The sequence below is a fragment of the Blastomyces dermatitidis genome (genome assembly GCF_000003525.1).
Source record: "Blastomyces dermatitidis ER-3 genomic scaffold supercont1.12, whole genome shotgun sequence".
In the NCBI taxonomy this organism is placed as follows: Eukaryota; Fungi; Ascomycota; class Eurotiomycetes; order Onygenales; family Ajellomycetaceae; genus Blastomyces; species Blastomyces dermatitidis.
This window is the reverse complement of record NW_025544785.1, coordinates 307,501-332,257: the sequence shown is the minus strand read 5'-3', so window position 1 is coordinate 332,257 and position 24,757 is coordinate 307,501. Positions and strand designations below refer to the sequence as shown.

General features: G+C 30.3%; 1 protein-coding gene across 1 annotated transcript; it reads left to right on the top strand.

Annotated features, from left to right (window-relative positions):
- Positions 1 to 16,561: 16,561 nt before the first annotated feature.
- On the top strand, positions 16,562 to 16,813 carry BDCG_17840 (uncharacterized protein; the record flags this gene model as incomplete). The annotated part of the gene is made up of 1 exon (XM_045426893.1): positions 16,562 to 16,813. One exon carries the CDS (start codon positions 16,562 to 16,564, stop codon positions 16,811 to 16,813), a length of 252 nt encoding a protein of 83 aa, XP_045282662.1.
- Positions 16,814 to 24,757: the final 7,944 nt, after the last annotated feature.

Below are 24,757 nucleotides of genomic sequence, written 5' to 3'. Positions count from 1 at the left end.
GAAATTCATAATTTCAGCGGTCAGTCTACTTACTCTGTTATACTGTCACTGACTCATTCTCTTCTCAACTGACTTTCAACTAGCAGCTGCTTGAAATCATAGAAGAAGATAATGAACTTGAATAGAAGATTGAAGATATTTATAATAAGAGACTCTGTAGCTGCAGCTGATAATATCTTATAAAATAAGTCAGCTATAATTATCTGATCTAGACTTCAAGCTTCATATTATCTAAAACAGCAGCTCTTGACTAATGAGAACTATATGCAATCTCACTTCTGAAAAGAGAGAACTAATATGACAGACTGTGTCTGATTATAAGATTATTTTATTACACTTTATAGATTTCTGTTAAAAGCTCTGATTCTCAGTCATCAATTCTCAGCTGAAGAACTCACAGAGTTTCTATTCTTTCATCTCAAAGTCATATCTTGTACATATATAAATATTCGCTTCAATCACTGATTCTCATACTTTCTCTTTTATTTTTCTTCTCTAACATTTTTCACTTTTATTATATAAAATCTATATCTTAATGCCAATCTATTTAGCGTAGACTTCTTACAATTTTGCATATTTTAAGTATATCTGCTTGATCAGTAATTGAAATAGTGAAACTCTATAACATAATATAATATATTTTTTTTTAATTTCTTTATTTAACTCTTCTTTAACTGATGAGTGATTTGTCTACATCACAGAGTGATAGCAAAGAACTTTATATTCACATTCTTATACTCAGATATCTATTAATGAAGAATCAGAGAAAATAGATACTATATAATGTATAGAAGTTATAGAAGAGATTATAAAGATATCTTTAAATAGCAGAGTAAATTATGAATCAGATAATAGCATTTTAAGCTTATAAGCAATATATATAGATGTATAACATACAAGTACTATATCTAAAATAAGTTTAAATAATATAATATTAATAATATTTAATAATCTTATAACATTCTGTAATAGAATAAATGCATATTAGATAGTTATCTCTGTAGCAGATAATTTTAAATCTAAGATCTATAAATATTAAAATAATGTGCAAAAAGTCATGAATATTAAAGCTGTAATTATATTTAATAGTAATAACTACAAGATCTGATATACAGAAATTCTTACAGATACTGAAGTTATCAGTAAATCTGACATTTTTATGAAAAATTAATAAGTCTGCTCAGAAGATATCAGTCAAGATATATTAAATACTGAAAAATAAAGCATTTATATGAAAGTACTGTATCACTGTATATTACAGTTCTTATTAAAGTCTGTATATACAATCATTGAAAATCTTGAGCTAGATTGTGATTCGGAAGAATGTACGACCGCCGGATAATAACGCGGCCGCTTCCGAACTTGCTTATGAATGTAAAAGAGGCCATAGCAGCCACTAATTAATTTAGATAAATGTATGTAAGAGGCCGGTGTACGCCTGTAATTATACACTGATTAAAACAATCTTTGAATCATATCTGATAGTATGTCTAAAAACTGATAAGAAGTGCAGACTTCTTCAGACTGTGATAATTTCATCTACAAAGTAATTTATAGTTATCATGTCAGTGTGGTTCTAAAATATCTCAAAAGATAGCATATGAAGAGTAGTGAGTAGAAGAGTATCTGATTAATACTACTTTACTTGTTAGAGAAAAACTTCATACTCAGATGAATATCATGTATACAAACAGATAAGATGTGAGAAAGAGAATGAGAGTGATAAATCAGATTCAAAAAATACTGCTCTCTACACAGAAGAAATAAAAGAGAAATAGTCATCATTGAAATTGTACAATAATAACAGAAAATCAGAAATCATATTATAATATGATAATATAACAATAGACATTGAATAATCAATGAGAAATCATTAAAATAAACACCTTCTCTCATTAATATAAATAACAACACTCTTCTCTGCTATCTGAACCAGAAGATATGCAGAATCTCTTAGAGAGTTTACTCAAAGTAGTAAGAAAAGCAGCCAAGACTGCTGAACTAAAATTGAAGCTTTATATATATATAAGAATTCTAAATGAGATCAAGGCCTTGTATACACAGTAACAGACTGAGATGAAAGTCAAACAACAATTGATATTCATTATGAATCAAGTATTCACTATAAAGAGCTTTACTGACACAATCATCATTATTAATAAGAATAGAGAAAACCAGGTTATAGATCTGCAGCAGAAGATTAAATATTTACATAGATAAATAATTATATCAAATCTAAAGATCTTATTATAATTATTCACAATCTCTTCAGAAGTATATATATTATCTGAGACTGCTGCATAGAATGAGAATCTGAATATAAAATACATCAAATCAGAAGATCTGCTGAAATTATTATACTTTAATAATAACTGAAAAAATGATGCTGTAATCAGCTGACTAAGTCAGATATAATTATATTATCAGATTAAATACAAACTTATAGATAGATAGTTAACAGAATTTTAACAAGTCTTAAGATCTGTTATATTTCTACATGAAAAAGCAAAGTCATTATAAATGACTGATGAAAAGATGAATCTCACAGACTGAGAATAATATTCATTTTTATAAATATAGAATGAGTTTTTCAAATGAATCTTGCATAACTTTAAGAAAGTGAATATATAAGATAAGTGTTATGAACACTTCACTGAGTGTAGATAAGTAAGTAATCTTATATTATACTTTACACACTTCAGCTTACACTATCTTGTATTGAATGAAAATCTTTTAACATCTTTCTATTTACAGATCTTCATTCATGATCTTATATCTGAGTTAAGAGTGAAATGAAAATACTTAACCTTATAACTAGATATAATGAAAGAAGTATACAATATTCTTATTGTATAGAAATAAGTAAGTCAATTGTAACAGAAAATACTGTAATCAAGTATATCTTAATAAAGAACAGATAATCAGACTTCTATAATATAAGTTATATATCTGAACATGATAAATCTAGATCTGAATACTATTACTACAGCACTGAACTCTCTGAAAAAGAGATTCTCTAAGTGAAAATCTTGATATTGCAAGCATTGAGCTTGCTTCAACTGCAGATGTTAAAATCATGATATAAAAGATTACACACAGTGTACACAGTTAAGACAAGCAAGAGAGTTAAAAAACTAGCACAATCAGTAAGCTCAGAGATACTCACTGATATTCTATAAAAAGTCTTTAAAGTGAAAGAGATATCTGTGTTAGATGATTCTCTGAATTCTATAAATATTAAGAGAAAGCAGACTTCTGACTGAGATATGAGTGAGAATGAAAGCAGATACTTATCTCAATGTCTTGAGACCTGAAATGTTAATGTATAAAAAGCACTTAAATAAGAATTGAGAGATAGCTGTAAAAGTGTTAGCAGATACAGAAGCTTCTATATAATATATTAATAATTATATAATCTGAAGACTAAAAGAGGTCTGCTGAGTGAAGAATCTCTAATATATAAGATTATCTAATAACTAATATTTAATATCACTTACAAGAGTAAGAGTTCTCTTACACTTTGCAGAATAATCTTGCTATATTTAAGTGTGAGAGCTGCAGAATGTGAAATATGACTTTATTCTCAGACTTAATTAATTTCAAAGATTCAATCTGCAGATTCAATGATGTACATATCATATGTAATTAACTGATAGAAAGAAAACAGTTTATATAATTCTATCAACTGATATGAAAAGAACATTTCACATCTCTGATATAGAAGAATTAAATCTGCTTATATATTAATAAGTAAAGAGAATAATTTACAAGATCTTATCTGAAAGCATTCTGTATATCATATAGAATCTAAAAGCAGAGAAAACTAAGATAAAAGATATACAGAAGAACAAGTATATAAAGAAACTTCTGAAGAAGTATGAGAAGATCTTTCAAACAGATCTTTCACTGAAATTATCATCAGAACAAGAATTTGTACATGAGATTGATATAAGAGATATGAAATCAATTAATCAGAATACATACTCTCTATCACAGATATATCTTAAAGAATAGAAGTATTAGATCACAGACCTTCTAGAATGTGATCTTATATAACTCTTATTAAGTGTGTGAGACTTCTCAGTTCTATTTATAAAAAAGGCAGATGAAGAGTGATAGATGTGTATCAATTATCAAGCACTTAACAAGCTTATAATCAAGAATGAATATTTACTGTCATAGATTCAATAATAGTTGAATACAGTTGAAAATGCCTGATATCTATCAAAGATCAATCTTCTCTCAGAATACTAGCAGATCTGTGTAGACAAACTGTCAGTACTGTGAACAGTATTTAATATATAATAAGAGAAGTTTAAATTTCTGACTATGTTATTTAATCTGATAAATATGCCTGTCATCTTCTAAATAATGATGAATATGATTCTTTATAAACAGAATGAAACCTTGTATCTCATATACCTGAACAACATCTTAGTTTTCTTAAACTTATATGATAAATATCTAAAGTATCTTGATAAAGTGCTTATAACTCTGGCAGAGTATAAGCTCTATATTAAATCAATCAAGTGTGTGTTTGAAATAGAAGAGTTGAAGTTTATAGAACATGTGATGAGTAGTGATTGTATACACCTTATTCTGAAGAAATTGAATGTTATAGCAAATTGTAAGAAATCCCGCTTCTCGCGGATTCTTTACCTCTATTCCTATCTCTCATGTAATTAATAGGGTTAGCAGCCCTTGGCTACACACAACTATATAAACTGGAGTTCATGACTACTATTCATAACTCAGCTTAAATACTATTATACATTTAATCTCTACATTTTATCTTTCTACTGTGAATACTTCTAGTAGTTAACAGTATATATCATATCAAGCTGCAAATACCTGAATAATCATCTGTGAGCACTTATTCTTACATTTCAAGCTCTATCAGTCAGCAACTATCTGTTATGACTGAAAGAACTAGAAACTTATATACTTCAATCTCTGTGAACTCTACTGCAGACACTCAGAAGCAGTCATCTGAATCATAAATAACTCTTATAAAAGAAGTCTCAGAGAACTTATTAATTACTCACAGAACATTATTCTCTATATCTGTGATAGAGAAGCTTTCTGAACTTATGAATGAATCAATCTTAGTGAAGAATATTCTTAAGCATCTTCTATGAAATCAAGCTATTTTTCTATAAGAAATGCTTACTATCTGTAAACACTCTTGAACTGAGTCTCTAGACATGATCTTCAGAGATATCTATAAACTGAAAAGAAACTTTCTTAAGCTGTAACTACTTAAGATCACTTATTAAATTATAATCTATAAAAGCTTTTACAAGTTTATATTTAAAATTGACTTACAAGTCTGACTGTGTAATATAAAAGATGAAGAAGCTGTTATCTATATAATAACAGATCTCTACTATACTGAAGCTAAGAACTGACTGAATTATCTAGAGAATGATTATAAGAGATTCTACTGATCTGTTCTTAAAATCTATCTAGAGAATAAGTTGAGAGACTCTGTGAGCTAAATAGAGAACATCTGAGTCATGATCATCAATAATAGAAAAAGAGTTAAGAAATCTGATGAAGATTACTTATAATACTTTATAAAATTATGATATAAATTAAGATCTGTGAAAACAGAGCTCTGAAACAAGATCTGAATGATAATATTTATAAAGAGACTGAATAAAGATATACAGAATAAGTTTATTAAGTAAGACTCTAAGCTCTTAACTCTGAAGAAACTGATAACTCTTATTTACTACTTATAAATCACTGTGAGAGTTATAGATCTGTGAAGAGTGAATTATTAACTAACTCTGTAAGAGTCAGAATAACAGAGAACAGATTTACTAAGAAAAGATAATAAAATATAGAGAGATTTGTATCTAACTGTTAAGTAGAAAGAGAGAGCTTTACAAGCTTCTATAAATAGAGTATATAACAGAGAGATTAAGAAAAAGAGTCTCTGTTTTATCTATTCTAAATCAGAACATCTTCATACAAACTGTTCAGATAAATTAAAATAGAAATTTGAAAAGTCAAAGACAGAGCTAACAACAGTCTTCTTAAGAGTTTTAAAGCTGATATCTGAATCTGTTACTTCTTCAATGAAAATGTATACTTATGAGAAGAGACTGCACTGCAGTACTACTATTTTATTGATATAAAAAGTATTGATAAACTTAGAATTTCAGATCACTATAGTGTTTCTAAAGCTTACAGAGTAAATAAGCTGAGTGATGAAAACTGAGAATCTGCTCTTATAATAAGCAGAGTGTGAGAACTCAAATCTGAGAACTGAGAGACTTATAAGAGTCATCTTTGAATTACAAGATCTCTTCAGAATCTGAAGAAAATTTGCAGAAACTGTGATTATCACAGATATCACAGATAACATGTACTTGAGACTTGTATAACTTTAAAGACATAATTTATATATAGCTGTCTATAAGTCAGGTTTATACTTCTGATCAGTGTTGACAGACTTACTTATAGAGATAGAATTAGTTAATACTACAGAGTTAATTAGAGAAGATAAGCTTATCTATATAATAACTTTACAAATGTCTGAGAACTTCACAGTCATGAAAACTGAGCTTCAGATATCAGAGAAATACTGAGATCTCACAGAGATATTCAGTTTAGTAAAGATAGCTGAGCTTTCATCTCACTATAAGAAGAATCTGATAATAGATTTAATAGAAGAGTAGAAACTCTTCTGAGAACTAATTTATAAGCTCTTTCATTATAAGATAGAGGTCTTACAGACTTATGTAAAGAAGAATCTGAAGAATGACTTTATCTAATCTTTACAGATCTCTGTAGAAGTCTCTGTGATATTTATGAAGAAGAAGAATAAAGATCTCAGATTATATATAAACTATTACAATCTGAACTTCAAGACTATAAAGAGTTTCTATTTTCTCTCTCTGATTAAGAATGTAATCAACTGTCTTATAAGAGCTGTTATATTCATATAACTGAATGTGATTAATATATATACATAGCTATGAATATGATCTGAAGATGAATGAAAGACTGTCTTTAGAACTATACTGAGATTATTTGAATATCTAGTGATATCTTTTGATTTGACTAATATCTCTACAGTATTTCAATCTTTTATTAATAAAATACTTCATATATATCTGAATATCTTTATAATAATATATCTGAATAATATGATGATATACTCTGTAAAGAAGAAAGAACACACTGAGTATATATAAAGTATATTGAAGATCTTAGATAAGATAGAACTGTATATTAAGTTTATAAAGTACAACTTCAGTGTCTATCAGATTAATTTTCTAGAATATATAATTACTATGAATAATATTCAGATGAAATCTTTACAGATTAAGACTATTTTATCATAATCAGAGTTAACTAGTATTTATAAGATTCAGATCTTTCTAAGCTTTGTAAATTTCTATAGATGATTTATCTTTATATTTATAAGAATCTTCTTAACTCTTATAGACATACTGAAGAGTAAAAATAAGAAGAAATCATTTCATAAATAAAGAATAAAAAGATTATTAAGAAGAAAGAACTGTGAGAACTTTCTTATTTCAGAAGCTTATAGAGTCTTTGTAAAATTAAAATAGATATTTATAAATATAGTAATACTGTTTCACTTTAATCTTTTACTCTTAATCAGATTAAAGATAGATATCTTCTTCTTTATAATTTCAGAAATAGTTTTATAACTACAGTTAAATGAGAACTGAGTTTCAGTGATCTTTTTCTTATAAAAGATATAATCTGTGAAGATTAACTATAACATTCATAATCAGAAGCTTCTGATAATAGTGAAATTCTTTCATCACTGATATTACTACTTTAAGAGTCTTATAATAGTGATTGCTGTTAAAACTGATTATAATAGCTTATAATAGTTTACTTCAATTAAGAAACTCTTATAATAATAGATCTACTGAGCTCAGAGACTGAGTGAGTTCTGATTTAAGATAAAGTATATTAAGAGAACTAAGAACTCAGTAGACAGATTCTCTCACAGGTCTGACTATATTAAGAAGATCAGAATGACAGATACAGAGAGATTAAAGAAGATAGAAAAGCTTTATAAAATGCTTGAACTGAGTATTATAAAGAAATGAACTGAAGAGTCTCTTAATTCTCTATAAGAGAAGAGAAGAGAGAGAGAAAAGAAGTCTGTACAATTACTCTCTATAACACTGAGAGTTAACACTCTGAGAATCTCTGTAAGAATTCTTGAAGAGAGTATCTATAATCTGAAGAATTTACAGATTTTGAGAAACACTGTAGAAGATCTGATGTAAGAAAAAACAGAGTATAAGTCTTTATAAGATCTTCTATTCAGATTGTCTGAACTGTAACTGAAAAATGAATATACTCAGTATATTCAGAAACTGCTTACAGCAGGGATTAATTCTGCAGAAATAAAGAATTAAAGAGACTTAAATAATCTCTTATAAAGAGAGAGTAAGATTTATATATCTATGAATAAGTTTCTATGAGTAGAACTTATTAAAGAATATTATGACTCTTCTCTAATAAGTTATTTTACAGATACTAGAACTTATGAGTTACTTATAAGAAAATACTTCTGACTAAAGATGTGAGAACTTGTGAAGAAGATAGTGAATTCTTATACTATTTATCAGAGTTTGCAGATAATATGATTCAGATTATATAAAGAACTTACTTCTCTACTCATTCTGCAGAAATCTTAGAAATAGCTAGAAATGAATATTCTTATAAGTTTCTCTGAAAGTAAGAACATATATAATACCTGCTTTAACAATATACTGATAATAGTAGATTACTTTATTAAGATAATATACTTTATACTCATCTACAAGAACTTAAAGTCAAAGAATTTAACTCATATCTTTATTCACAATGTGATTCAGTTGCATGAGTTATCTGTGAATATTATCTTAGATGAAGAATCAATCTTTGTAGAGAAGTTCTGATCTGATCTGATCTGATAACTATATTAAAGACCTTATGAGATCTAAGTATGACTTTCATCAACAGACAGATGATCAGATAAAATATCTAATAAGTATATTAAAACAGTATCTATAATACTTTGTTAATTATAATCAGAATAACTGAGTGTATTAATTATTACTTACAGAGTTTATATACAATAACTCAAAGCATGTCAGCACAGATAAAATTGTCTTTAAGATGCTTACTAAGACTCATTCACAGATAATCTTGATAAACTCATAAGAGTATACTATAGAGTGTAATAATATCTGTGAACAGGCTGAGAGAATTCAGAATATTCAGAAGAAAGCTTATGAATTCTTGAGAAAGACTCAAGAGTATTAGAACAGATACTATGACTTCAAGTATATAATAAAAAGTTTTAAGAAAGATGATAGAGTCTGACTAAGTTTAGAAAATATCATTATATAAAGATCTAGTAAGAAGCTGAATCTCTTATAGATAGAATCTTATAAGATTATAAAGAAAGTTAACTCACAGTTCTATAGATTAAACCTGTTATCTGAGTTATAGATATATAATATTTTTCATGTCTCTTTACTCTGTGAATATAAGAAATTCTTAGAAGAGAATTCTATAACTCATCACTCTATTTATAAAATACTAGAGAGTGAAAGAGAATATCAGATCAAAGAAATTATTAACTCAGAGAAGTGAGATTATAAGCTCTGATTCAAGATTCAGTGATAAGAATATTCTGATAAGATGAATAAGTTCACTTAAAAATTATCTGAACAGATAAGATATCTGCAGAAGCTGAAATATAACTTTTATACTGTGAATTCTAATAAGTCAGAATAATGCAGTCTTCATTAAGAATCTAATTATAACAAATGTCGGATTCCCCTCTCTACGGGCCGACCGCTTCCGCCTAAGCGAGGTGTATGCTGATCGCTTGGCAAATGCCTACACATATAAAAGACCGCACAATAAATAGATTTCAATAATATAATCAACTACTTTATTATATTATCTTCATCAGATTATGTCTCTTTTGCATATAAGAATTCACTCTAATTTGATATATTCTTACACTTCATACTTTTAAATTAAAGACTTAATTAAATTCTGAAACACTGTATTAGTGATTCTGCAGCTGCTCATCACAGATTGAAAAGAATTATTGATTTCAAAATCAATCAATCTGCTACAGACTTTCATAACAAGTCTGTAAGCAATTTCTGCATTCTCACATGAATAGAAGATATTCAACACAGTCAATGTATACACACAATACCTCTGAACAAGAGCTGCTTGAGCTGCAATCATCATCTCAAACAGCTCAGAAAGTTTAAACTGAAATGAATACAGAATATAATATAAGTTCAAGAGAGAAAGAAGATCTTCTCTTAACAGAATACTCTACACTCACTCAAGAAAGTTCTGCTAATAAAATTGCTGAAATGTTGACATGCTTCACTCATCTACAAGAGACAGAGTTCTTAGAAGTAAATATAGTAAAAATTATCTGTGAATAATAATTACAGAAGCAGGGAATAAATTCTAACTTTATCATAGTTATGAACTCAGTTATCAGAACAGATAAGTTTCACAAATTCAAGAATAATTATAGTTATATTGAAACAAAGATTATCACAAAACTCTCAGAGTTAAAAGACTATAATATCTGATACTGTGAAATCAAATCAAAAGCAGTTTTAATTGATGCATTTCACATTCTTGTGAACAAAGAGCTTTTCTCAGATACTCAGCTTATGAGTGATGATTTAAAAATCTGATAATATAAAGAAAGCTGATTATAAGAGTATATATAAAACTTAATGAAGACTGAGCTGTAAATACTTGCTCAATTCAAACTTAATCAGACTGATAATAATAATGTCATCAGAATGAGACAGATCACTGCACTATAATAAGCAGTTGAATTAAAATATCAAATGCACTGAGCAGATCTTCAATTCAAATTATATAATAAGATTGTCACTATATTAATTACTGATTATGAAAATGATGTTACACTGTATATAAAGCACTGATAGATGATAATAAACAACATTAATATATATAACTAATCAATATCTAAAGACTTTCTTACTCAATGATTTATATATATTCTGAAGACTCATTTACAATCATTCATTCAAATCTATCTTAAGAATCTTTGTTAAGAAATCTCAAAGACATCTGTTTCTGAGATCAATCTTGATAATCTCATTGATGATCTTGTCTGCTATAAGACAGTTATCGGATCAAATGATAACAGAAAGAGAATATCAGTGAAAGAAGCTGAAAAGAAAAAGAAAAAGAAGAAGAATAAGAATGATGATAATAAAGCAGAACTCACTGAGATAATCAAGCTCAGATCACAGTAAATTAATCATAACAGAGGAAGAAATACATCTAATCTCTGCTGTGAAAACACATTTGATACAGTGATAAAGTGTAAGTATTACACCTGCTGTAAACATGATGAGACTAATTGCTTTCTTAAGAACTGAAAAGATTAATTGTCAGAATATCAAAGAATTAATTGTTCTGTAATTGAATACTATACTGAAAAGAACTCAACATTCTCTATCAGTGAAAAGAACTCTAGCTTTATATTTACTGTGAAAGCTCTATCTATTACTATAATTTATAGAGATTCTTTATGATACTTAAACACTGCAGCTTTCTACACTATGACATCTGATAGAAGTGTCTTCAAATACATACACACTTCAGATGACAGAGAAGAACTTGACTCTGTAGAAGAAATCAATGATGAGTTAATTACATTTACTGACATTGATGAGATTTGTATTTATATAAATGAAATGAAATTGAATCTGCAGAATGTTCACTACTCATCAGCAGTCTTCTACAATCTTTTAAGCTTCAGTCAACTTATTAATAAAGGATTTGACTTTGAACTTCTCTGAGATAAGAATAATCATATCATTGATTTTGAGATAATTGATGAATACAATCAACACTTCTATACTGTGAAAACAAATCATCATATCTATTCTATTTATAGTATCTGTGAAGCTGCTCTAGCTGCAGTTGCACAGGTACTTCTGAATTATAACAATACACTCTTTACATAACATGTTTATCTAGAACATCTGAATATCACTGATATTCAATAACTGATGAAAGACCTCATCTCTGACATTAAAATCAAAGAGAGCTCTGAAATATCATTCTGTGAGACCTGCAAACTCACAAAAGTCAAGAAGAAGATCTCACAGACTTCTATGATAAGGAAAAACATCTGCAGTGCCTGTCTGCACTTTAATATTGTAGAAGACAGTGAATTCTTCAGCATTCTTGATAAGTTTTCTTCATCTCTTCAAGACTACAGATACCTACTCCTTATAGTAGATGATATCACATGTCATAAGACTGCTTATTTTCTCAAGAACAAAGGTCAGCTGCTGAATATTATTAACTTTCATCTTAAATATCTCTGAAATCTGAATATAAAAGTTACATTTACATGTTCTGATAAAGTCACTGAAATAAGTGATCAACAGATACAAGCAGTTCTCACTGAATTCAATGTTAAATGAGAGCTGATAGAACTCTATATTCTCAATCAGAATAATGTTGCAGAACAGTTCATTCAAACTATTATCTTAAAAGCTTATATTATAATGATACAAGCAGGTCTATCAGTCAAGCTATGAGCAGAGACTGTGTTTACAGTGATACTGTATATTAATATAGCCTCAATGAGCATTCTCTTATTCTTAAACACAATTCAACTGAAGGACTGAATCTCACTAATTCTCTATAAAGTATGAGAAGACAGATCATTCTCACACAGCAGTGACTTATAAGCTGTTGAATTATCAGTTTATATTCTCAAAGAAGATCTCTGAAAAGATTATAACAAGTTTACTGAATACAGTGAATAAATAATTCTGATTGAATATTACAGTGAAATGATATACAGAATATAAAACTCTGTGAAGAATGAAGTCATCATATTCAGCAGTATGAAATTCAATGAGAATGTCACAGTATCACAGCTAGTGAGCTCAGCACTTGATAATCACAACATAATTAATATATCTTACACATCAACTACAGAAATACTTATCTGTAATAATTATCTTCATGCTAATTTAACATCAATCTCTACATCTCTGCAGAAAGAGTTTCTCTCTGTACAGATATCAGTCAAGAATATCTCTCTCTCATCTGCTGCTACAATTACAGGCTGCAAAGTTAAACATCTCTGAAAGAAAGTTAGTGAGAAGTCATCTGCAATCTCAAAAAGATGTGAAAGATCTCAGAAAAATAATACAACTTTCAACCTCATTACTCTGAAGACATTCAGTGTTATTGAATTTCAGCTCTATTACATGTTCAAGATCTGTACTGCACACTGAGACTCTGAGACTATTACAGGAATTAAAGTTCTATAAATATATAAGAAGATAATTACATCTCTGTAAAAGAATGCTTAAACAGCTGTTATAAAGAAAGAGCTTATCTCTACAGCTGAGCACAAAATTTTCAAGATTGTGAATAAGTTAACTACTAAAACTCAGATTCTTGATAATTGCTGAGTTTATTATGTTAAAACTGATACAAATGACAGTATATTATTCTACAAGACAAGATGAGTTGTTCAGAGTTTTTGTTAATAAAAGAGTGTTAATTTCAATAATATCTATATCTCTGTTATCTCTGCTTCTGTTATTCATGCTATACTTGCAGTAGCAGCAGTAAAAAGTTGAAATGTTCATTAAGTTGATTTCATCACAGTATTTCTAAATGCAGGTCTATCATCTAATAAGCAGCTCTATATAAGATAACTGACTAAATTTGATGATAGTACTAGTTATATATGCCTACTTCTACAGTCTCTCTACAGTCTTAAACAGGCTCTCTACCTGTGGTTCAACCTACTTACAAGTTATCTCAAGAATATCAGCTTTGAATCCTCTCATCATGATAAGAGTCTCTGATTCAAAAGAGACTCTCAGATATTTCTCATTCTCTATGTGAATGATGTCAAGTTAATAGATCTCAATACAGATGTCATTGAACAGATGTTTCATCAAATTACTGATTGATTCACAGTGAAAGATCTGAGATCTGTAAATCACTACTTAAATATGAAGATTGAGAAGAATAACAGTGATATTAAGCTATCATAAGTTATCTATATCAAATGAATGTTAAAGGAATTTGAAATGACTGATTTCTGAGCTGTAAGAACTCTCATGAAATCTGTCTTTGATCTGCTCTCTGACTCTGAATCTTTTGATGAGTTCAAATATCAGTAAGTGATTGAATTACTTCAATATTTTATCATATACACTTATTCTGATATATCTTTTACAACTGTCAAACTTGTTCATTGATTAAGTAAGTCTATACAAGCATGCTGAGCTGCAGTCAAACAGCTCTTTCACTACATTCACAGCATAACTGATCACTATATTCACTACATCACTGAAGTGAAAAAGCTCAACTTTGAAGTCTTTATAGATTCTGATTGAGTAGGTGACACTGATAACTGCAAATCTACATCAGGTCTTCTCATCCACCTCACTAACAGATCAATTGTGTGGAAATTCATTAAGCAAATGATTGTGATGCTGAGTATCACAGAAGCAGAGTACATATCTATCTCTGAGAATCTCAAAACCATAATCTGGCTACACAGACTACTTGTGAAGCTTGGATTTCTATTCCTCAATTTTACAGTTCCTCTATACATTGATAATAACAGAGCAATCACTGTAGTAAATGGTGAAAAGGTCACCTGCAATGTATATTATATTAATATTAAACATCATCATGTTTGTGATACTGCAGCTGCAGGTATTATCAAAATCATATAAATAAACATCACTGATATGACTGTGAACACTCTAATGAAAGCTCTAACAGCTGAAGTTTATGAAGATACTCTGATTAATATGGGAATTCAAACATCTACAGTCAGAAAAGCTCTGAAGATATCTTAATAAATGCAGGGTCTTATCAGCCTGCTATCTCTATAGTAGTTGATAAATTCATTCATTTGTCTTACTGTTTTCTTTACTTTCTTATTCTCTGAATTCTTGTTAGTTCTCTGTGAAATCTTTGATGAAAGACACTACTATCTTTTGTATATAATATTCTTTCTTCAGTTATAGAATCACTCTGCTGAGTTGCAAATATCTACTCAGTGAAGCAGTGATCAAGAGAGGTGTTGAATTCCCCTCTCTAACAGACTGACTGCTTCCGCCTAAGTGAGGTGTATGCCGATCACTTGGCAAACGCCTTAATACGAAACACCACGGGGAACCGACAGATCTTAATAATATAGCCAACTACTCTATTATATCACAGTCATCAACAAAGATATTAACACTGTTATTTATAAATTCTAGTCCATAAGATGATGAGTTTCTACTGAGATGAACAGTTCACAGTGTATACAAAGAGAAGAAGAAATTATATTCTTATTAAAAGCTAAAAAACAAAGAAAATAAAAACAGAACTATGAATACAATTTAGAGATTAATAAAGAAAAAATAAAGAAAATTCACACTCATATTCTTAATATTTATAATACTCAATTTCTCTGTGACTATCAATTCCTCTCTTCAAAGAAGTAGAGAGTATTATATCTGTGATATAGATAATTATTGCATTTGATACAAAGATCACTAGAAATGCACAGACTTCAGAGAAGCTGAATATCAGAGTGTGTACAGTTACAGTGTGGTTCGGAAGAACGTACGACCATCGGATAATAACGCGGCCGCTTCCGAACTACTAGCGTACGCGTACGAATGTAAAGGGGCCATAGCGGCTGCTAATTAAATTAGCATACAATATTACAATATATAAGAAGCCAGTGTACGCCTGTAATTGTACACTGGCTTAAGCAATCTTTGAATCACATCTGATAGCATGTCTAAAAACTGGTGAGAAGTGCAGGCTCCTCCAGAGTGTGATAATTCTGTCTATGAAGTGATTCATAGTTATTATGCCAGTGTGGTTCTAGAAACATCTTAAAAGATAGCATACAAAGAGTAGTGAGTGAAAGAGCATTCAATTGATGCTGCTTCACTTGTTGGGGGAAAACTCCACACTCAGGTGAATGCCACGTATGCGAACAGATGAGGTGTGAGAAAGGAAATAAGAGCAGTGAATCAGATTCAAAGAAGTCTGCTCTCTACTCAAAAGAAGAATAAAAAGAAGAAGAGTAGTCATCACTGAAATCATACAATGATAACAGAAATTATATAACAATATAGCAATAGAATAATATAGCAATATAACAATACAGCAATATAGTAATATAATGATACAGTAATATAGTGATATAATGATACAAGTGATATAATAATAGACATTGTATGATCAACCAGAAATCACTGAAATGAATACCTTCTCTAGTTAATATGAACAACACTCTTCTCTGCTACCTGAACTGAAAGATATACAGAATCTTTCAGAGAGTTTACTCAAAGCAGTAAGAAAAGCAGCTGAAACTGCTGAACTGAAATTGAAGCTCTGTACATGTACAAGGATTCTAAACAAGATTGAGATCTTGTGTACACAGTGACAGGCTGAGACAGAAGTTAAATAACAATTGACATTCACTGTGAATCAAGCATTTACTATGAAGAGCTTCACTGACACAATCATCATCATTAATAAGAATAGAGAAAACCAGATCTTAGACCTGCAGCAGAAGATTAAACATTTACACAGACAGGTGACTACACTGAATCTGAAGATCTCATCACAATCATTTATAATCTCTTCAGAAGTATACACATCATCAGAGATCACTGTACAGAATGAGAATTCAAGCATGAAATATATCAAGTCAGAAGATCTGCTGAAGTTATCAAGCTTTAATGATGACTGAAAAAATGATGCTGTAATCAGCTGGCTAAGTCAGATGCAATTATATTATCAGATTGAATATAAACTCACAGACAGACAGTCAATGAAATTTCAACAAGTCTTAAGATCTGCTATATTTCTATACAGAAAAGTGAAGTCATTATAAATAACTGATGAAAAGATAAATCTCACAGATCTGAAGCAATATTCATTCTCACAAATATGAAATGAGTTTTTCAAATAAATCTTACATAACTTTGAGAAAGTGAATGTGTGAGATAAGTATTATAAACACTTCACTGAGTGTAGACAAGTGAGTAATCTTATATCATACTTCACACACTTTAGCTTACACTATCTCATGTTGAATGAAGAGCTTTCAACATCTTTCTGTTTACAGATTTTCATTCATAGTCTTACACCTGAGTTAAGAGCAGAATGAAAATGCTTAATCTTACAATCAGATATGATGAAAGAAGTATACAATATTCTCATTATACAGGAACAAGTGAGTCAATTGTGACAGAAAATACTGCAATTGAGTATATCTCAGTAGAGAACAGATAATCAGACTTCTATAACACAAGTTACACACTTAGATACAATGAATCTAGATCTGAATACTATCACTAAAGCATCAAATCCTCTGAAAAAGAAATCCTCTGAGTGAAAATCTTGATATCACAAGTATTGAGCTTACTTCAACTGCAGATATCAAAATCATAATACAAAAGATTGCACTCAGCATACACAGTTAAAAAACTAGCTGAATTAGTGAGCTCAGAGACACTCACTGATATTCTATGAAAAGTCTTCAAAGTGAAAAAGATACCTGTATTAGATGACTCTCTGAATTCTACAAATGTAAAGAAGAAGCAGGCTTCTGAATGAGATGTGAATAAGAATAATAAAGTGAACACTCATCTCAATGCCTTGAAACCTGAAATATTAATGTATAGAGAGCACTTGAATAAGAATCAAGAGATGGCTGTAAAAGTGTTAGCAGATACAGAAGCTTCTACACAATATATTGATAATCATGTAATCTGAAGATTGAAAGAGGTTCACTGAGTGAAGAATCTCTGACATATAAGATTATCTGATAATTAATATTTGATATCATCTGCAAGAGTAAGAGTTCCCTTGTACTTTGAAGAATGATCTTGCTATATTTGAGTGTGAGAGCTGCAGAATGTGAAATACAATCTTATTCTCAGACTTAATTGATTTTAAAGATTCAATCTGCAGATTCAATGATGTACATATTATATGCAGTTGACTGATAGAAAGAAAATGATTCATACAATTCTATTAACTGATATAAGAAGGATATTTCACACCTCTGATATAGAAGAGTTAAATCTGCTTATACATTAATAAGCAAAGAGAATGATTTGCAAGACCTCATCTGAAAGCATTCTGTATATCATATGAGACTCAGAAGTGAAGGAAATCAAGATAAAGAATATGCAGAAGAATAAGTATATGAAGAAGCTTTTGAAGAAGTATGAGAAGATCTTTCAAACAGATCTTTCACTGAAATTATCACTGAAATGAGGATTTATACATGAGATTGACACAGAGAATGCAAAACCAGTCAATCAGAATGCATACTCTCTGTCACAAACATATCTTGAAGAACAGAAGTATCAGATCACAGACCTTCTAGAACATAATCTCATATAACTCTCATCAAGTGCATGAGGCTTTCCAGTTCTATTCATAAAAAAGGTGAATGAGAAGTGATGAATGTGTATCAATTATCAAGTACTTAATAAGCTTACAATCAAGAATGAATATTCACTGTCATGAATTCAACAACAGTTGAATACAGTCAGAAATACCTGATATCTATCAAAGATTAATCTTCTCTCAGAATACTGACAGATTCATATAGACAAACTGTCAGTCCTGTGAACTGTGTTTAATATGCAATAAGAGAAGTTCAAATTCCTGGCAATGCTATTCAGTCTGATAAATGTGCCTGTCATCTTTCAAATGATGATGAATACAATTCTTTATAAACAGAATGAAATCTCATGTCTCATATATCTTGATAATATTCTAGTCTTTTCAAACTCATACAATAAACATCTGAAGCATCTCAATGAAGTGCTTATAACTCTGACAAAGTATAAGCTCTATATTAAATCAATCAAGTATGTGTTTGAAACAGAAGAGTTAAAGTTCATAGAATATGTAGTGAGTGATGACTGTATACACCTTATTCTGAAGAAATTGAATATCATAGTGAATTGACCGCAGCTGAGAAATATACACTATATATAACAGTTTCTTAAGTTGATCTCATACTATCACAGATTTATCAAGGATTTTGCATGAATATCTGCATCACTCTCAGATCTCTTAAGAGAAATAGATACAAATCTGTGAAAGAAGAAGTTTCATTCAATCATCTGAAATACTGTGTGTGAAGAGGCTTTTCTCACACTGAGAAAATGTGTAATAACATTCTCAGTGCTTATTCAATCAGATCATGATAAACCTTTCTACATTGAGACAGACACATTCAAATGAGCTATCACAGGCATTCTTCTACAGATGAGTAAGAACAGCAAGCTACACTTAGTGATATATAATGATAGAAAACTATCAGACACTGAGCTCAATTACTCAGTGTATGAAAAGAAATTACTAGCAATCAAGCACATGCTGACATTGTGAGATAGATATATTGACAACAGGTATACAACAACAGTGATCACAGATTATGAAAGTCTTATCTATCTACAATCAATGATAAAACCTTTTAAACACTTAGTACATTGAATCTCAGAGTTTCAAGTGTACAATCTTCATATCAAATACTGAAAGAGATCAGATGCAGTGATATCTGATACAATCAGTTACAGATCTGATTTCATGAGTGAGAATTCTGCAAATCAGATACAAGAGATGTTTGTATTAAACATGCTGAGAGAATGCAAGGAATCAGAATAAGTGAATATCATGATCTCTCACTTAAAGAATAGCAAGATGTCAGATGATAAGCATCTCATAAGAGTAGTAGAAGAGATGCTTCTGAACTTTAAGCTAAGGAAATTGAAAAAGAAAAACAACATTATGCTTTATCACAATCTAGAATATGCAGAAGCTCTCTATCTAGAACCTTCATTTCAATATGACTTGATAACTCACATACACAAAGAATTCAGTCACTTAGAAAGCTCTGAACTCATAAGCATACTTAAATCAAGAGCATACTGACCAAGCATGGCTGAGAACATTCAGATGTACACTCATAAGTGTCTGAATTGCCAGATTGTGAAAGAATCTAAGAAAGAGTTAGAATGTGAGAAAGTGTAACATCAGATGAAGTGTATGATACAACTGTTCAAATGATGAAGAGTGAATCTCATAGACATATTGCTGTGAACACTAAATGAAAATTGATGAATAATCACTGCTATTGATTACACTACTGACTGACCAGTTGTAAAAGCAGTTTCAGAGATGATAGAGAAGATGATGATAAAGTTTCTACATGATGAGATCTATGTCAACTATGAAATGCTGCATGAGATTCTAACTGATAACAGTGTGAATCTCATGAAAGAAGCAGTGAGGCATTTCATGAGCCAGTTACAGACAAGACATTGTAGAACAATGTCATATCATTCATGAATGAACAGAAAGATGAAATGCTTGAATGAAATCTTAGACAATATACTGATGAAATATCTAGTGAACAAGTCTACAAGACTATGAGATGAATATCTCAGACAGGTGCTACTGGCCACGCAGATTCAACAGCATGCAGTCATCAAGTATTCATCATTCTACCTGTTGTATGAATTGCATCCGCGCATTCCAGAGAATGCTTCAGAAAAGGTGGGAGAGAGAGCAGTTATAAACACAGCAGAAACAGCAGTTGCAGACATAACAGGAACAGCAGTTATAAACACAGCAGTAGCAGTTGCAGATACAACAGTTGCAGACACAGAATCAAGATTGAAAGAGATCAGCCATATACATGCAAAAGCTAACAAGTTACTCCTGAACTGAGCAATTCAATTAAAAAGAATATGAGACTCACTTATTAAGAAATTGAGTCTTAAGATGAAAATATGAGTTCTCATATACAATGAGAGTTCTGAGAAGTTTCAACCTAGATGATTTGAGTCATATAAAATACTCAAATCACATTCTCTGAGAATATACACATTGAAAGAATCAGAGAAACAGATCTTACACAACTTAATTAATAATTCATAACTTATAAAAGTAAAGATGTAAGATCTGAGCAGATTATAATTATCTACAGCACTATCATCAGTATTGAAAAAGAAGAGACTTATAATTGAAAAGTCTTACAAAGTAAGAGAAATCATAGATGCTTATGAATCAGATGATCTCACTTATTTCAATCTTTTCACAATTATAAGAAAAGAATGAGAAGAAATGAAGAAATCAGATGAATACTACACTTCAATAAGTGATGAGACTGTAGTCAGTTGTATAATAATATGCTGCAGATAGTGAGTGTAACACAGTAAAGAGCAGTCTCAAAGTAGCAGACTTATACATAAATCAGGTCACAGAAGAAAAAGAAATTCAGAGTTAAATTCAACTGTTTATATCAGTTTAATCACAGAGATCACAGAGAATAAACTATCTGAAACATTCATGAATGTGTGAGATTAAGTCATCTTGACCTCTGAAGATGCTCAGAGATCAGATGAGGTTAGTTTCAATGAGCTGTTCACTGTAGTAATCTGAGTGAGTGAAGAGAGATAGTATAATATGTGAGACAGAATCATAAAAAGTTGAAAGCTGCTGAACCTAGTCACTGAATACTGTATTATATAGAGATTGCATTAGAGTAGTGACTAGCAGATAGAGAAAAAGTGTAAGAAAAGAGATGATGAATTGATCATCAACTGTAAGAGTCAGCTGCAAAAGATAAATGTTATCATACATATCTCATTCATTTTCATACATCACATATTTAATCTATTTCCAACATCACATCATCTGAAAAACATCAAAAACAAAGAAAATCTCAAAACTCAAGATCTGCAAGGAATTTAAGAGCTGCAAGTCACTCTTGTAACAATGCTATATATATCTCTGATTTCTCTACTGCTCTGCATACAACATTAATGTCATTTATTACAAGATTGACTGGAATGTTAATATAGAAATGTGCATGCATATATATAGAGAAATTGAAGAAGAGCATGAGACTCACAGAATCAGAAGCCAGAGTAGAGAGGACAGAGATGAAAGAAACAGAAGAAGAAGAAGACACAGAACTGAACAAATAATGACAGAAGTCATCTGAGACTGAATAATTATAACTCAGTGTGCACACAATCTTTCTCACAGAGAAGGAAGAGAAAGTAATGAGAGAAGCTTGAAAGTGAGAGAGAGTAGTCTCTGCAGTGTTATCATCTTTAATTAGAATGATCTCTGACACTGAAGCAACTAAGAACTGTTATTAGTGTATAAAAATTAAAAAATCAGAGATGAGAACAGTTACTGAATGAACACTCACTGATCTTAGAGTTGTATATGCAATTACAACATGCATGAGGCTTCTCAGAAAGAGAGAGAGAGATATAAGAGAATACAGAAAGCAGAACACAGTATGTGAATAGCTTATTCTCATAACAATATCTCAGACAAGGTGTACAAGCCTCACATCTGTGAGTGTAAAAGAGTATGACATCTGTATTCTCATTTCTGAAAACACAGATATTCTTTGTCTGCATCATGAAGTTAAATAACAAACATCAGAGAATAGACTGATACAGGTTAATTATATCAAAGATATTCATCAGAGTGAATGTACTCATAATATTGAATTTAACAGTTGTAAAAAGTTTCTTAGTGTCTGTGAACATCATGACTTCATGCACAGCAAAACTCATAATAATTTTCCCTAAAACAGAAAAACCAGCATTAGAAAGACAAAGATGAAAAAAGAAAAAGACTTATAATCTCAATACTGTTGAGAAGAGAGATAATTCTCTGAGATAAACAGATAATTATCTCATTATAAATATTTAAAATGAATGTAATAATCAGCATCTGTGACTGAACTTCAGATAGTTGTGTCATACACTGTCTTTGTATAATAAATTGTTCTAGGGATTGATAAGAAGAGTGAGAGTGTACATGCTGAGAAATGTGATTTATCAAGTCTATGCAACATCTTCTTGAAATGAGAAGAGCTGATAACAAAAGCAGAGATGGCAAAACCAGGAGTAGCAGAAGTGAGGATTGTGGGAACAGAGATAGCAGAAGTGAGAGAACCAGACACAGAGACAAGTATAGAAGATTGAGAAGCAGTAGAGAAAGAGACAGAGAGAGAAGCAGCAGAGAAAGAAGCAGCAGAAGAGGTAAGAAAGAACACAGAAGACTCAGTCATACATGATACAGATAATTTCTTCATTATCATGTTCTTCAAGTTCTCAATCAAGAATGTAACATCAGGTTCACTATCATCAGCAGACACAGATCTGTCAACATATGAAGATTCTATATGAATAAAAACAAACATATCAGCATCTGCATCCATGCAAAATCATGTCAGAAAATACAATCAGAAACTCACTGAGAAGAGAAACAGTTGAGAGTGTATAAGAAGATGAAGAAGATGTGTCATCATTCATAATAATACATCATTCTGACAATCATTAGAAGATAAACAAGTTCTGATCACATTTCATAATATGTTACACTTACTGCTAACAAACTGCCTGATATGAGCACTATAATGATGCTTGTTATGAGAATGAGAGGCTATTGCCAGAAATGTATACAATATGATAGATGAACAGATCAAAAGAGTTGAACAGAAGAAGAGATAGAAATCTTGAATGAGATAGTAATATTCAATGATAATGATGATGAAGAAGATGATTGAAGAATGAGAAAAGTTAGTGAATGAGTGATATAATATAGTGAAAGTTTCTTTGTGAGAGTGTACACAGAATGCTAGCTGAATCAGGGATAGATCACATCACTGTGAAACACTAGTGGTGAGCTAATCTGCATGAAGCTAGGGTGTATAATATGGTCACATGGGCGTGACTGAATCTGGTGGGAAAGGATGTGGTTCAGAAGAACATACAACTGTTGAATAATAATGCAGCTGCTTCCGAACTACTAGTGTACGCGTACAAATGTAAAGGGGCCATAGTGGCCGCTAATTAAATTAGCGTACGATATTACAATATATAAGAAGCCGGCGTACGCCTGTAATCGTACGCTGGCTTAAGCAACCTTTGAATTACAACAGCAGAGTCTTGAGAGCTGATCATCTATATATATAATCAGATACTTCTTATAAAACTGTGTTCACTTTCTCAGCTATACTGAAGTATTCAGCTCAGAAATAATTGAAATATGAAGAGAGAGCTTATCTTCTCAGATCAACTTCTGTCACAAATTCATGATATTCACATTGCCTTAATTACTCAGATTTTGTGAGTACTCAGAAACTTCTCTCTCATTGATAATAAGATTGCAGAAATGCACTGTAATGTGAGAACTGTTAATAGAAAATCTAGACATATTTACATATATCTGATCAGAGATTGTGCAGATAGAGAGAAGATAATTATAGATTTACAGAGCTGCAGAAGACACTGATAACACTGAGAGCTTTATAAAAACTGTTAGCTAGAATCTGTAAGAAATTACTTATAAAGAGACTTACAGCAAAGAGTGAGATTGTACTACTTAAAGTCAGAGACTGATCTGAAAGAGATATAGAGTTAGTCACTGATCTGAAGATTAGATATCATGACAGAGCTGAAGAAGACAAAGATACTGTTGTAAATAATGATATTCCTGCTTCATTAGCTGATAAAAAGTGATTAGAAAAGTTATAGAAATACTCATAAAAAGCTCAGTAACAGTCAGATATTATTTGTAAAAATATTGAAATTAAAAAAGTTTTTTATTCTTGAGAAGTTCTTGAATTAATATATAAATA